The sequence below is a fragment of the Cnephaeus nilssonii genome (assembly GCF_951640355.1).
Source record: "Cnephaeus nilssonii genome assembly, chromosome: 1".
In the NCBI taxonomy this organism is placed as follows: Eukaryota; Metazoa; Chordata; class Mammalia; order Chiroptera; family Vespertilionidae; genus Cnephaeus; species Cnephaeus nilssonii.
Window position 1 is genome coordinate 27,649,214 of NC_137072.1, and position 14,970 is coordinate 27,664,183.

The 14,970-nt window shown below is 41.2% G+C and overlaps 1 protein-coding gene across 2 annotated transcripts; it reads right to left on the reverse strand.

Moving 5' to 3' along the window:
* Positions 1-5,416: 5,416 nt before the first annotated feature.
* Positions 5,417-14,677, reverse strand: MEIG1 (meiosis/spermiogenesis associated 1; the record flags this gene model as incomplete). 2 transcript variants are annotated; one of them, XM_079774819.1, is made up of 3 exons in its annotated part: positions 14,544-14,677; positions 9,661-9,827; positions 5,417-5,545 (listed from the first exon to the last, which is right to left on the reverse strand). In XM_079774819.1, exons 2-3 carry the CDS (start codon positions 9,796-9,798, stop codon positions 5,417-5,419), a joined length of 267 nt encoding a protein of 88 aa, XP_079630945.1. In that variant the 5' UTR covers positions 9,799-9,827; positions 14,544-14,677. The 2 variants fall into 2 exon arrangements, with proteins under 2 accessions (XP_079630945.1, XP_079630946.1); XM_079774820.1 differs by having other exon boundaries at positions 14,566-14,636.
* Between the last annotated feature and the right edge of the window lie 293 nt (positions 14,678-14,970).

The following is a 14,970-nucleotide window of genomic DNA, read 5'->3' on the forward strand; positions in this document are numbered from 1 at the left end:
CAAAGCTGCCATGGAGACTTGGATGGGAAGGTCAGGACAGTAGGAGGAAGAGTGGCCAAGGGGGCCCCTCAGGAAGAGGCCCTTTTGCAGCAGCTGCACAAACACGATCACTGTAGGAGGGTGCTGGATCAGTGTCTTTATTCAATATTTCCTAGGCCAGCATGATTGAAGCTACATATCCTCTGGTTAGGGAAGAGAGGTATACATCATTTCCTCTAAAGTGTCCTTAGTTGGGGGAAGATAAGGTCTTGCAATTCACAAGCTAGCTGCAAGCTGCCCAAACTATTTGGCCTTGTTTAATTTTATCTCAGTTTCCCCATTCCACTTGCCCAGGAATTTCCCCAGCTTCCTACTACCCTGACACACAACACCCTTTGATTTTTGTGACTTTTCAAGTTGGAAGATGGTAGGTTATGTGCCTGTGGTTCCCTCCTCTCACCAAGGGCTCAATTCTACCACTGCACTTCCTCCTGGGGTCTCAATGCTGCACCACAGAAAGAAAGTAAGATGCTTTTGACCGGTGAGCACAGAGATGGTGGCATTTGCACCGTTCCCAGGACTTGGAACGCCACCACTCTAACAGACCAACTTTCTCTGCTCTGCGGCTTCCTTTTCTCTAATTTTGCTTCTCTGTGTTCCTAGAAGTCCCCCTCCCCACTGCATTCTCTCCTAGCTCCTACTCACCTCCTACCTCTAGGAGGTTCAGTGAATGACTCCAGCTTTTTTTTTAACAATCAATGCTTCACCCTAGCAGCTAGGGCCTAGCTGGTGTGGCTCAGTTGGCTGGAGTGTCATCATGTGCACCGAAAAGTCGTAGGCTTGATTCTCTGTCAGGGCATATATCTAGGTTGTAGGTTCCATCCCCGGTCAGGGCATGTACAAGAGGCAACCAATCTCTCTCTCTCTCTCTCTCTCTCTCTCTCTCTCTCTCTCTCTTTCTCTCTCTCTCTCTCTCCCCCCCCCTCTCCCTCTCCCTCTTCTTCTCCCTCTCCCTCCCTCTCTCCCTCTCTCCCTTTTTCCCTCTCTGCCTCTCTCCCTCTTTCTCCCCCTCTCTCGTCTTTCCCTCTCTATATTTCTCCCTCTCTTTCTCCTTTTCTATATCTCCTCCTCCTTCTCTTTCTTCTCTCTTTCTCCCTCTCTCCCTCCTTTCCTTCCTTCTTCCCTACCTCTTTGTTCCTATACTTATGCTAATAATGATAAGGAAAGGAATCAGTCATGCTTAGATGCCTAGATTTAAACTCATAAAAGGATCTGACCTGTACAATCACCTATTATTTTGATTAAATATGCCCAGAAATCCAAATTTATAAACCTTAAAAATTAGGGAACCACTAATTTCTAAAAATATTCCTGCTACATATATAATATCACAGTCAGTAAAATTGTTAAATGAGTTCAATATGTAACTTCCTTGATAGATGTAAGAATGAAGGAAGCTGTTTTTCATAAGAGATAGAAACATAGGGCCCGATTTAATTGCCACTTCTCTGAATTTAAGAACATGCTAATTTCCATGACTTCTGAGAACTACTTCAGAAATCACTTCCTGTGCCAGAAATTGCAATTTTGAGAAACCTTGTACATCTAACACTTTGAACAGAAGTCACAAAATTCTCTGTGGGTTGTTTTTCATTTTGTGTGTTTTATTTGTGCCTGGTCAAGAAGTATCATGCTAAGACACCCATAAACTGCCTATTACCTTCAGGGGAATAAGACCGTAGAATGAAGATGCTCAGCAGTTGTCAGCAATGGGTCTCTAGATGGCTCTCATGGTGGATTTTCATGAGCAGAAACAGCTTTCATCCTTGTTTTATAGATTATGTGCAATAATAAAAGGAATATAAATGGTATAATGAGGGCTTTGAACCCAAGATGTTTGGGTCCATAGCTTGGCTCTAACATTTAGCCAGTTCTGTGACCTGGAGCCGGTTGATGAACCCATTGTGAGTTATTGTGAGAATTTGTGAGTCTTAAATGTTAGCTATAGTCCTTTTTTGTTTGTTTGTTAAGCCTCACCTAAGGATATTTTTCCATTGATTTTTAGGGAGAGCGGAAGAGAGAGGGAAAGACAGAGAGAAACATTAATGTCAGAGAAACACATCAATTGGTTGCCTCATGCATGAGCCCTGACCAGGGCTCCGGCCAGGGAGGGGCCTGCAACCAAGATATGTGCCCTTGACCGGAATCTAATCAGGGACCCTTTGGTCCGCAGGCCTACGCTCTATCCACGGAGCCAAACTGGCTAGGGCACTATAGTCCTTTTGATCAGAAAGAAATATAACAAAATTGTAATATATTTTATTTGGGGCATTGAACCGTAAGTGATTTTTAATTTTTCTACTCAGGGTATTTTCTTAAATGTTCTTTAATAAGTATGTATCACTTTCAAATGAAAAGAAGAGAAAGAAAAGATATTTATCCAATATTTCCATTTTGGAATTCACTTGGATTCTATTTGCCAATGTATCCAATTTGTTCTGGTAATAAATTATTTCTACCTTTATTTCATAGGGTCCTATCAAAGTCTTAATAATCCTATATAATAAAAGGCTAATAAGCAAATTATCCCCTCAACCCAGAGTTTAACCAGGGGATGGGGACAGCCAACTGCCCATGGCCCCTCCCCCTGGTCCGTGCAGCCTGATTGGCCCCGATCAGGGCCAGCCGGCCAGCCCCCACCCGTGCATGAATTCATGCACCAGACCTCTAGTAGAATTATATTTTGTTACTCATTAATAATAGGTAATATTATTACTAGTTTGTTATTATTTCTATTACTCATTTATTTATCTACCTACCCATCCATACTAGAACTATGGTGCTAAGAGATGCAATGACAGATAAACGCTGTAGGCTTCTACGTCCATGAACTCAGTCCTGTAGGAAGGCAGGGAACATAAGAAAACAGACTTTTAAAACAGAGTGTGATAAAGTGCTGAAGTAAAATAAGTGCTGTGAGAACATGCCAAGGGAAGGAGTTGGAGAAAATGAGGAAAGGCTTCCTCTGAAGTGATGCCAAGTTAAGCAAAGAAGGAAGACTGGGACCAACATGAACGAGCCATTATTCTGCCCTCCAAGGGACCACCCAACCCAATTTAAGATTTACTTGGTAAGTCCTAGGGAGTTCTGCACCTATGGCTAGTTCTGATCTGTTCAAAATTCAGCCCATGTCCCAAACTTTCCAAAAAGCTTTCCCTAATTTCTCTAGTCTATAAAATTCATGTTTTTTCTCTTCATGCTACTGGGCCCTGTTACTCATTTCATCATGAATTTACTTTATCTTAACTGGTTGTGGTATCCAGGAGGGTTGTATTATTTGGTGTTCTCCAGAAAAAGGAGAACCGGAGATAAGGAATTTCCTATAAGGAATTGGCTCAAGCATTGATGGAGGCTGACAGGCCCCAAGATCTGCAGTCAGCAAAGCTGAGGGAGTTCCACTCTGAAGACAGGAGAAAACTGATGGGCCAGCTCAAGAAATCAGGCAGGAGTTCCCCCTTCCTCACAGGAGGGAAGCCTTTTTGTTCCAGTTAGGCCTTCAAGTGATTGGGCCAGGCTCACCCACTTTAGGGAGGGCAATCTGCTTTACTCAGTCTACCATGTCACATGTTAATCTCATCCAAAAACGCCCTCTCAGACACACCAGAATAAAGTTTGACCAAATATCTGGGAACTCCATAGCTGAGCATAAAATTAGCATGACAGGGTCTACCAGTGTTTCCCATCTCTTAAACAGCATGAACTTACATGCCATGGGCTTAATGTTTAGTCCCCTTTCCTCCCCCTGGACATGTAAGGCCTGGGCTCAGTCATGGTATCAGAGAACCTGGTAACATTCACAGTTTGGGGCAGTCTCAGCTCTTAGGCTGCAGTGCATGGAGCCATGGGCCAATCTAAAAAGCAGTGTCTTGGGGGAGAAATGATGCTCTGAATTAAAGAGTCAGACTCACAATCCAAAAAAGTTATCAATGCAGAGATGAAGAATGTGGGTTCAAATCCAGGAGAGCCCTGGCCAGTGTCTTCATTGATTAGAGTGTTGTCGCTGTACACCAAAAGGGTTTCGGGTTCGATTCCCAGTCAGGGCACATACCTAGGTTGCAGGTTCAATCCCCAGTCAGGGTGCATATGGGAGGCAACCTATCGATGTTTCTCTTTCACATCGATGATTTTTCCCCCTCTCTCTCTTAACAACAACAACAACAACAACAAAAGTCCAGGGGAGAGGGAGATAATTCAAAGCAAAAAGTAGGAAGTGGAGCCAGAAGAAATTCCCAGATTTGGGGAGTGTATGAGATGTTTTTACTCTTGCTCGAGTTGGGTAGGGGCTCTTAGAGTCACCAGCCTGAACCTGATGTCTTCCTACTTTTGCACCACCCTCTATGGTATCATGTCATCTACAAAAACTGACAATTTTTACATCTTTCTTTCTAATTTGGATGCCATATATATATGATTGCTATGGCTAGGACTTTGAGTACTATGTTGAATAAGAGGGGTGAAAGTGGAAATCATTGTCCTGTTCCTAATCTTAAAGAAAAAACTTTCAGCTTTTCATCATTGAGAATGGTGATAGCTGTGAGTTAGTCATATATGGCCTTTATTATGTTGAGGTATGTTCCCATATCCCTCTTTGCTGAAGGTATTTTATCATAAATTGATTTTTTTCAAATGCTTTTTCTGCATGTATTGATATAATTTTTACCCTTCATTTTGTTTATGTGTTGTATCATGTTAATTGACTTGTAAATATTGAACCAGCCTTGCATCTTAAAAATAAATCCCACTTGACCAAGTCAGATACAGCTGCAGGTGACTGAAGCTTATTTCTGCTGGGGAAATGGGGTGCCAGTATAAAACAAACACTTGAGATGGATTCCTGCCGAGGTGTTAGGTTGCTGGGCATTTAGCCATCTCCTCCCCATCAGTCATTGCTGAAGGTTGCTCCCAGAGGCCATCATCTCTTGACATTTTTGGTCTACTCAGCAAGAGGTAAAGGATTCCTGAGGCAAGAGAAAGGATTCCTCAGCCTGCAAAATGCAGATCTGGCCATTTAAAGTGATGGTCTTATAAAGTGGTAAAGGCTGAAGGATGTGAGGGTAGAGCAGTAACCTATACATAATAAGCCCAACCAGTGGAATTGTTTCCAATGGGGCTATTTTTCCTGTGCATGATGGCTATTTTGCCACAGTTAAAATAATCAAAACAACAGAACCAAGACAGGCACAATTTTAATGCTTCTGCAGTTATATTTTAGAACAGAATAGGATGATTAACAGATACCAAGTTTCATGGATTCTGTGCTTCAGAACATTCGGTTGAAGTCTGCATCTTGATTCTTTTGTAAATTGACATTTACACGATGCAGAATGAAACAATGAAATATTAAAAGATGATGATAAGTAACACAAAGAACAGATGCCTAGTAAGCATAAATTTTCACTTTGTGGACTTCCTTGTCCTCACATTCCCTCTGTTTGTTGTAGTAATAGAAAGTATTGTCCCTTCTCTGAAGTTTCTTCACATATCCTGTCTCTGGCCAACGATCTACCTACACATCAAAAACCAGAATACAAATATTGTCATGCCAGGTTTATTTTATATAATATTTTACTACCAAATAGTTAAAAGTATAACTCACATAAAAAGTTAAAGTATAGAATTAAGTTTTAAAATACTTGACCTCTTAGACAGTGTCACACACACCCCAAAACACATCTTAAGTAATATTATTTTACAGCAAAATAACTAATTTGGTGCTCTCTAGATTCCAATTTCTAGATTTAAATTTCTACTCAGTTGCCAAGATAGGAAAAAAAACCAACATTTTAAATACTCTAAACTTTATTCATATGTTTAAAAATGATTTCAAACATTATTACTTCTTAATTTCTAAAAGTAACACGCCAGGAGGGATTAGGGCTAAGCCCAGACCCCATTCTGAAAGCACCTAGAGCTGACTGTTGATGGTGCGAGTGACTAAAGGAAACAGCTAGACTTCATATATTTAAAGGGCCGGGTGTATTTCCTCACATCTATATTTCAAGTTTACTTGAAGCTCAATTGAGTTTACCTTGAAACTCAATTTTTAATAGAAATTGGACTATGAATATAGTCCTCAACAGTCTTTCTTACCTCCCCCCACTATTCTTTCAAGTATGTCCTATTGCTTGGCTTACTGTATGGTTTGGCCTGATCCAGTATGGACATTTTTCTCCCTTTCCTCTGCAAATTCATGTTATGCCCCCCTTAATCAGGTCAGTGTGTTTCTGTGTGTGTTAGGTATGTTTGTTTTTTCTGGATTTTGAGAGATGTGCTCTCATTGCCAAAAGTCTGTTATTCAGGTTTCATGGTTTAGAAAACAAAACCCTGTCCTTCAACACCATCTGTACAGGCAGCTTCACTTCTCATAGTCCCCTCTTATAAATCATCATTTTGAATGGGAATATGAATATAAAGGAATACACATCGTTTATGTTGAACAGTGCATTTTCATTTTCTTCTGTTGTCTCATTTATTTGTGAAGTAGCAAAAATAGGAGGCAGCATATCTGAAAAACCTCAGCAGGCTCTCTGACATATACACTATAGAAAAAAAGTCATAAATTCTATCACTTAGGTCAGGCCTGTGTTTTGTATCTCCTATTGTCCTCAGCAGTGAAAGGAAGGTGTTCTCAAGTCACCACATACAGCCCTCTTCCTCGTGGGACCAGTGGCAGGTTCTTGTTCATTTACTAGGGTCTTGAAAATCACCTTATGTAGTGAAGAAACAGTACGTACAACTGCTGCTTCTACAGAACATCCACAGCTACTTCCTATGGAACAAAAGGCCTCCAAACAACTATATTGGTTCTGCACTTAGCAACATCTTTGCTATTTCATCATTTGTTCTTCTTAGCTTTTCACGTAATCACTCCCATTCAATCTAGGAAATCTTCATCCTGAGAGTATATGGAGTGGAGAGATAAGGTCCTCAAGCCCAACTCCCCTTTGGCCGGGGCCAGGAGAGCAGTAGCACTGATATTGCCCATAAGGGTGAGTGCCTGATGTCAGGACAAGGAACTTCACTCATCCCCTTTAGACTGCTGGTACATGCCAACCCAGGCAAGTCTTCAGTCACCACCCTATCCATCCTTTAAGGCCCACAGCAAATGCCTCTGGGGGCATAAAGCCTTTGGGGAAGAAAGTCCCCAAAGGAAGTGATATTTATCATCCTCTGGATTCCTGTGCTGCTTCTTTTAAGGCATACAGGGTGTCACAAAAAATGTATACACACTTTTAACAGCTGATAGCTCAATTTTGAAAATGAAATGTATTTAATAGACACTGCCTTTATAATTATTTGCAGTGTGTGTATACATTTTTTGGAATACCCTATATATTTTGACATATAAGGTTTTATTGTTTTTGTCATTCTCAATCTTTTTCAAGATATAAGAATAATAAAGGTTATCATTCATTAAACACTATTCATTCACTCAACAAATTATCATTGAGCACTGCAATGTCAGGCACTTCAAACACATGCCTTCATTTCATTCCTGTGACAATTTTCTGTTGGAGGCCCTGCCATCACCATTTTGCAGTTGAGCTCAGTGAAGTTAAAAGCCTTGTGTGGGATTGCCCAGCTAGTGACGGGGAGAGCCAGGCTGCAACCCTTGAACAGACCGATTGCAAATCCTGTACTCTTCCCACTGGCCCACCGAATTTATTTAGGACAGGCAAGGCAAGTGCTTATATTTTTTATTTCCTAAAGCACTTGGCACAGAAATTTGCACGTGGTAGGTACCCAATAAACATATACTGCTGAAATGAAATGCAAAACCGCTCCATAACTGTAAAGTCATACAGTGAATAGGGTTGTTCTTTCCTTCATAACACACACACACACACACACACACACACACACACACACCCTTCTCAGGTGCTTTTGGGGACTTCCACTTTAAGGATGTTCTTATTGTCCTCTTAAATCTGATTTTACCTCAATTACAACAGTATTGTGTGTGTGGCGGGGGGTGGGGGGGTAATAGGTGCAGCTGTGCCTATATGATCACATCATCTCTATGATCCTGGGTCTTATATACCTTTAAGGGGCATCCCAATCTTAAGGCAAGGTATGAAGCTTATTTTTGGACAGCATTAAAATATTCATGCTTGTGTTTTATCTGTCTAAAATCCATAGATAATACAGTAATAAAGAATACCTTTTGGTAACAGATGTCAGAATACTGATACAGTTAGCCCTCTGTATCTGTGGGTTTTGGATCTGCAGTTTCAACTCATTGCTCATTGAAAATGTTGGAAAAAATGATCTCAGAAAGTTCCCAAAAGCAAAACTTGAATTTGCCATACGCCAGGCACTACACTGAATCCACACAAATGAAGTAATGTATAGGTATACCCTGCTATAGCCTATCTGAAAATATAGATAATATGCAATACTATTCCATTCTATATAATAAAAGCCCAGCGACCGACCGGTGGAATGACCAGAACAACCAGTTGACCAGTCGCTATGACACGCACTGACCACCAGAGGGCAGATGCTCAATGCAGGAGCTGTCCCCTGATGGTCAGTGCGCTCCCACAGTGGGAGCACTGCTCAGCTGACCGGGATGAACAGTGCTCCCACAGCGGGCCAATCCCCTCAGGCCATGCCCCCCACCAGTGCATGAATCCCATGTACCGGGCCTCTAGTTTTACATAAGGGACTTGAGCACCCATGGATTTTGGTATCCACAGGGATCCTGAAACCAATACCTTGGGACACTGAGGGATGACTGTATATGAAAATCACAGTCATCAAATATTAATTTGATCAGTGTTTATAACTTCGTTTCTTACCAGCCCTACTAATACCTCTCAAATTAATGTGCATTAAATTAATGGGTCTAGTATATGTTAGCTCTGTAATGCCTCTGATTTCTTTTCCTATCTACTTTTCAAGGAAGTATTAAGCAAAGATCAAAAGAAAAAGAAAATATAGAGAGCTGAAAAACACACATGTGAATTAGTCTCTAAAAAATGGAGAGTTGATACTAAAAAAAAAATAGATAATAAATTAAATAATAAATTAATAAATAATAAAAAAATTAAATAATAAATACTTTGTTGTAAACCCAAGTCTGAGCATTAAAACACATTTATGAATACTATATATCATATTCTTTAAAACTCTGTCTTCTAGTATCCGGTAGAATGAATGAATTTTTTAAAACCCCATTATAAACTGGTGCCATGTCTAGATTTTAACCTAGTCTATGAAAAGCAAAGTCATGTCTCTAATCCCTCAAGAGAACCTAGAAAGCACTACCAAAGTCAGGACTTGTTCTCTAATGGTTTTTTGTCACCTATAATCCTCATAAAAAACAGAATTTAACCCCTTTACAATTCGTGTTCAAAATTAAAATGAAACTGGCATTTAGCAGAGTATAGTTTTTCAATAAAAGCTAGAAATTTCTTAATATTTCCATGCTGATGGACCACCTCTTTCCTCTTTCTGCCTAAAAATCACTTTTTGGGGCCTTAGTCTACTCTTCAATAAAATGAGAGAGCTGGAGAAGAATTTCCTTTCAGTTATCCTCTAGTTTTTTGTTTTATTTTAAAACTTTCACCATTGAACAAACTCATTTTGAGTTCAGATTTATAGAGGAATAAAACTTACCACAGAAACTTGTTTTACTTGTTTATATTCAATTTCATCCCGATATCCTGCTTGTTGAAATCTGTACAGATTTTCAATCTCTTCTGACCATTTTTTGGCACGACTTATTGATTTGGGTTTCATTTCAGAACTAGCCATGGCTACAGAGATCTTATTGCCAATTAATTCTGAAAGATGTTAAGACAAAATTAATTGATGATGTAATAGTGACAATTTGAAAGTCCCTTTAAGAATGAACAAAGTTAGCATTTAAAAATAATTAAGAGTCCAGAATCCCACAGACAACAATATGGTGATTGCCAGAGTTGGAAGAGGAGTGGGGGAAGGTAGGAGAAGGTAAAAGGGAGATAAAAGGTAATAGAAGAAGACTTGACTTTGGGTGGTGAACTCATGATGCAATATAATCCTATCTAATAATAGAGTAACATGTAAATTACCATCACTCCGCTACGCCCACGATTGGACGGCGGGAGGCTGAGGGGCGGGACTCGGGGTGGCCTATCCAGCCATTGAGAGGCACGGATCTGCTGCCACTGAGGGGGCCTGCCGCAGACACCCAGCTGCGCCTCTCAATGGCAGGGTAGCCAGGTGTCCGTGGCAGCCCCCCTCAGCGCCTCTCAACAGCAAGGTAGCCCCCCTCAGCGGCCGCGGACCATCAAAAGTGGGGGAGCTGGGTGCCTGTCTGCTCTGGCACCAGGCACCCAGCTCCACCGCGAAAAGCGAAAGCGTGTAGGGGACCCTACACGTGCATGATTCAATCATGCACTGGGCCTCTAGTATATTATAGAATTGTACACTTGAAACCTGTATAATTTATTAACCAACGTCACCACAATAATTTATTAACCAATGTCACCACAACAGCTCTTCCACTATAGTCACAGCTGGTCCTCACAGCCAATTGGCCTGGAGGTCAATTTCTCCGAGTGATGCCAACAGCAATCAAGGCTCAACTACAATAAAGACTGGGCACAGAGCCCACACAGGGGCACACCAAGAGTGCCCATCTCAAGTGACTGGGGAGGCTGAGCCACTGCCCTAAAGACACCTAATATAGAAGACCACTCTACCAATTTCAGGAGACATAACAGCTCTACCTAATACATAGAATTAAACACAGGGAAGCAGCCAAAATGCGAAGACAAAGAAACATGTCACAAATGAAAGAAATGGAAGTAAGCAGACTACTGGATACAGAGTTCAAAACAATGGTTATAAGGTTGCTCAAGGATCTTAAAGCGTTTCAAGGGACTTAATGAGACTTTCAAGGATCTTAGAGTGAATGTCAAAGACATGAAGAAGGTCCAGTAAGAAATTAAGCATACACTAACTGAAATAAAGAACAATTTACAGGGATTAAACAGTAGAGGATTCTAAGAATAAAATCAGTGATTTGGAATATGAGGAAGCAAAAAACATCCAATCAGAAGAGCAAAAAGAAAAAAGAATCCAAAAATATGAAGACAGTGTAAGAAGCCTCTGGGACAACTTCAAGCGTACCAACATCAGAATTATGGGGGTGCCAGGAGGAGAAGAGAGAGAGCACAATATTGAAAACCTATTTGAAGAAATAATGACAGAAAATTTCCCCTACCTGTGAAAAAAAATAGTCTTATAAGTCCAGGAAGCACAGAGTCAGAGAGTCCCAAACAAGAGGAATCCAAAGAGGCCCACACCAAAACACATCATAATTAAAATGCCAAAGGTTAAAGACAAAGAGAGAATCTTAAAAGCTGCAAGAGAAAAGCAGTAGTTACCTACAAGGGAATGCCCATATGACTCTCAGCTAATTTCATAACAGAAACTTTGCAGGCCAGAAAGGATTGGCAAGAAATATTCAAAGTGACGAATAGGAAGGACCTACAACCAAGATTACTCTACCCAGCAAAGCTATCATTTAGAATTGAAGGCCAGATAAAGAGCTTCCCAGATAAGAAAAAGCTAAAGGAGTTCATCACCACCAAACTAGTATTACATGAAATGTTGAAGGGTATTCTTTTAGAAGAGAAAGAGGAAGATGAAGAAGAAGAAATATGAACAAAAAATGGCAATAAATACATATCTATCAAGAATTGAATCTAAAACTCAAAATAAGCATACCAGAAATCTAATGAACAAAATAAACTGAGAAATAAAACAGAACCAGAGGCAGGGAAATATGGAACAGACTGACAAATCTCAGAGGGAAGGGGTGAGGGGGTGCGAAAGGAGATTAACCAAAGATCTTATATGCATATATGTTTTACCTATGGACACAGACAATAGGGTGGTAAGGGCTTGGGGTGGGGCAGGAACCAGTGAAAGGGGACTATGGGGGGGCGGGGAAGGGAGGCATCTGTAATACTCTCAACAGTAAAGATTACATTTTTTAACTTTATTAAAAGGAGTCTTATAATAAATGCTTTTACATGTGTAATAAATTTAGCTTTATCTGGAATTAATGGGGAGAGGGGGATAGGACATGGAAATAAAATTGACAGAATTGCTAAATTTCAGATAAATGTTTCTTTGATATAATAGATAGAGCCTAAAATTCCCTCAATGGTTAATAAAAAACATAATGAAGGCTGAGTAATTTGTTTGAACTCCATGTATAAATCACACACAAATACTGATCCACTTTTGTCTATCAACAATAAGGAAACTGGTCTTATGTTTCCTCCTACCTCCTGTCGATTTTTGTTATATTACTTATTTAACATTTTAAAGTTGTTTGGACTTAGCTCCAGATTAAAATGAATTGAAATGAAGTCATCGGAGTCATACAGTTCTTACTCTGATCAAGGTAGCAACTACCTAAGTGGATATATCATTAGTGTTGTTTTTTCCATTTTTTGCAATGTGCATACCAACATATATATTGACTAGACCAAAGAAAATTAAGGTAATGATAAATTTGATATTTTTAAAATATTTGATCTGTATTAATTAGGTTCAGGCTCATGTTGCACTTTAAGGCAATACAATGTTATGTTGCTGTATAAATTTATATAAAATTTGGAATACCTACAAAATAATATATAAACCATATTTCAGTGAAACTCTTGTCCTTCAATTCTATTTATTTGAATGTGAGGTTCACTGTGTCATTGCTGCACAACATACTAGACAGATAAGACCAACAAGTGAGTTGGACACATGGCACAGCCCAATAAACCATTAACATATATGCCATAATGCCATAGGAAAAAGGGCACTAAGAAACATGAAAGGAAAAAAGGTGCTAATTCACTATGTTAAATACATTTTCAAAACTAATCATGTTTTTATATGAATTTAGTGGCTGTATTACTTATATTTCTTTTATAGATGAAACACTTTTTCTAAGAGTAGTGGTACAATCTTAATTTTTGCTTTACCCAAGTCATGTTTGCTTTACTCATATTCACTCAAATTTCTAATATGGGAAATTCAAATATTAACCTCTAGTTCACGTAATTGTCTATTCACCTATGTAACCTTTTGTCACTTTCAAACAAAACAATCATGTCAACTATACATATAAAAATGCTACATTTTTATGTAATGGGTGAAGGGGGTCAAAAAGTAAAAAGAAAAATAAATAAATATGAATACCACCAGAAAAAAAATAGTTACCACATTTTGTATGCAGTTGTCCCCCATTATCCATGGGGGATACTTCCCAGACCCCCAGTGGCTGCCTGAAAACTAGATAGTACTAAAACCTATATATACTACTAGAGGCCTGGTGCATGAAATTCGTGCACAGGTAGGGTCCCAATGACCAGGCCGGCCGGGGTCTTCCTTCATTCCGCACTGCCCCCTGGTGTCGAACTCTGAGTCTCGGGTGGAACTCCCAAGGGTACACTTTGCATATTAGCCTTTTATATATATAGATGTTTTTTCCTATACATAGCTACCTATGATAAAGTTTAATTTATAAATTAGGCATAGTAAAAGATTAACAACTAATAATAAAATGGAAAAGTTATAACAATCTACTATAATCAAAGTTATGTGAATGTGATCGCTCTTTCTCTCTCTGGTTCTCTCGCATTACCGACCTGATAACCCAGAGGGCTAGTAAATGACTAAGGGGCAGGGAGCACATAGCGTGGAGACACTGGACAAAGGGATGATTTATGTTCTGGCTGGGATGGAGCAGGCAGGCAAGAGATTTTATCACGCTTCTCAGATTGGCATGCAATTTAAAACTTATGAATTGTTTGTTCTGGAATTTTCCACGCAATATTTGCAGACCATGGTTAACTGTAGGTAACTGAAACCACGGAAAGCAAAACTGCGGATAAGGGGACGGGGGGGGGGGGGTGGGTGGGGTGGGGGGGGAGGACTACTGTATTTTGTGTGTCTGTATCTGTTCCGGTCCTCTGAAAAGAAATTTATCAGGGGTAACGTTTATGAAACATAAGGAAAGTGATCAGGAGTCTACAGGAAAAGCTTTTACACCACGATGCACCCCCTAACACCTGTGAATGGGAAAAGAGAAGGAAGTAGAATAGCAGTAGAATAGGGCGGGGAGCGCTTCAGACTGCCCACGGGGATGGAGGAGGCTCTCTAAACACTGGGGATCCAGGGACTGGCCCTGGGGAGGCGTCCTGAACGGAGGCCCCAGAATCACGGCCCCTAAAGTGAAGGGCGTGAGGGCAGCTGGGAAACTATGGAGAATCAGAATCCGAAACTCAGGAGACCAAAGCGAGGTAACATCCACACAGAAGCCACCAGGACGAGTCCCCAAACGGACGCGGAGCGAAGAAACGGAAGGGGCGGAGCCGGGCTTGGGGCGGGGAGGCGGTGCGGGAGGGTCCCCGCGGAGCGCAGAGGCGGGGCCGGCGAGACGGTCCCTCAGCCCCGCCTTCACCCGCCCCGGCCCAGCCCTCCGCGGTTACCCTTCCTGGGCCCACCTGGAGAGGCTGGGCGCCCCACCTGGAGCTCGCAGGAGAGCGCGGAGGTGCCTGTGGTCCCCACTCGGGATCCGTGGGCTGGGCAGCCGACCGCCTTGGTTTAGGAGGCCCCCGCGTCTCCTAGCAACGAGCGGAGCGCGGCCACCCAAGTCCCGCCCCCCCCGCAAGCGAGTCTCAGCGCGCAAGCGCACGGCTTGGGCGGGGGCTGCAGTCCTTGAGAGGAAGCACTGAGGTGGATCCCAGCGTGCGAGGGACCCTTGAAAGGGCTGCACCCCAAGAAGGGATGGAGGGTGAAAAGTGTTATGTGCTGGTCTTCAAACCCAGACAGAATTCCTTGTAAAACTGGCTCGGAGAGCAGAGACTGTTGGTGATTCTGTCCCTGATGGTAAATGTCTCCCGTCTGTCCTACCTCCCTTCTCATTGTATT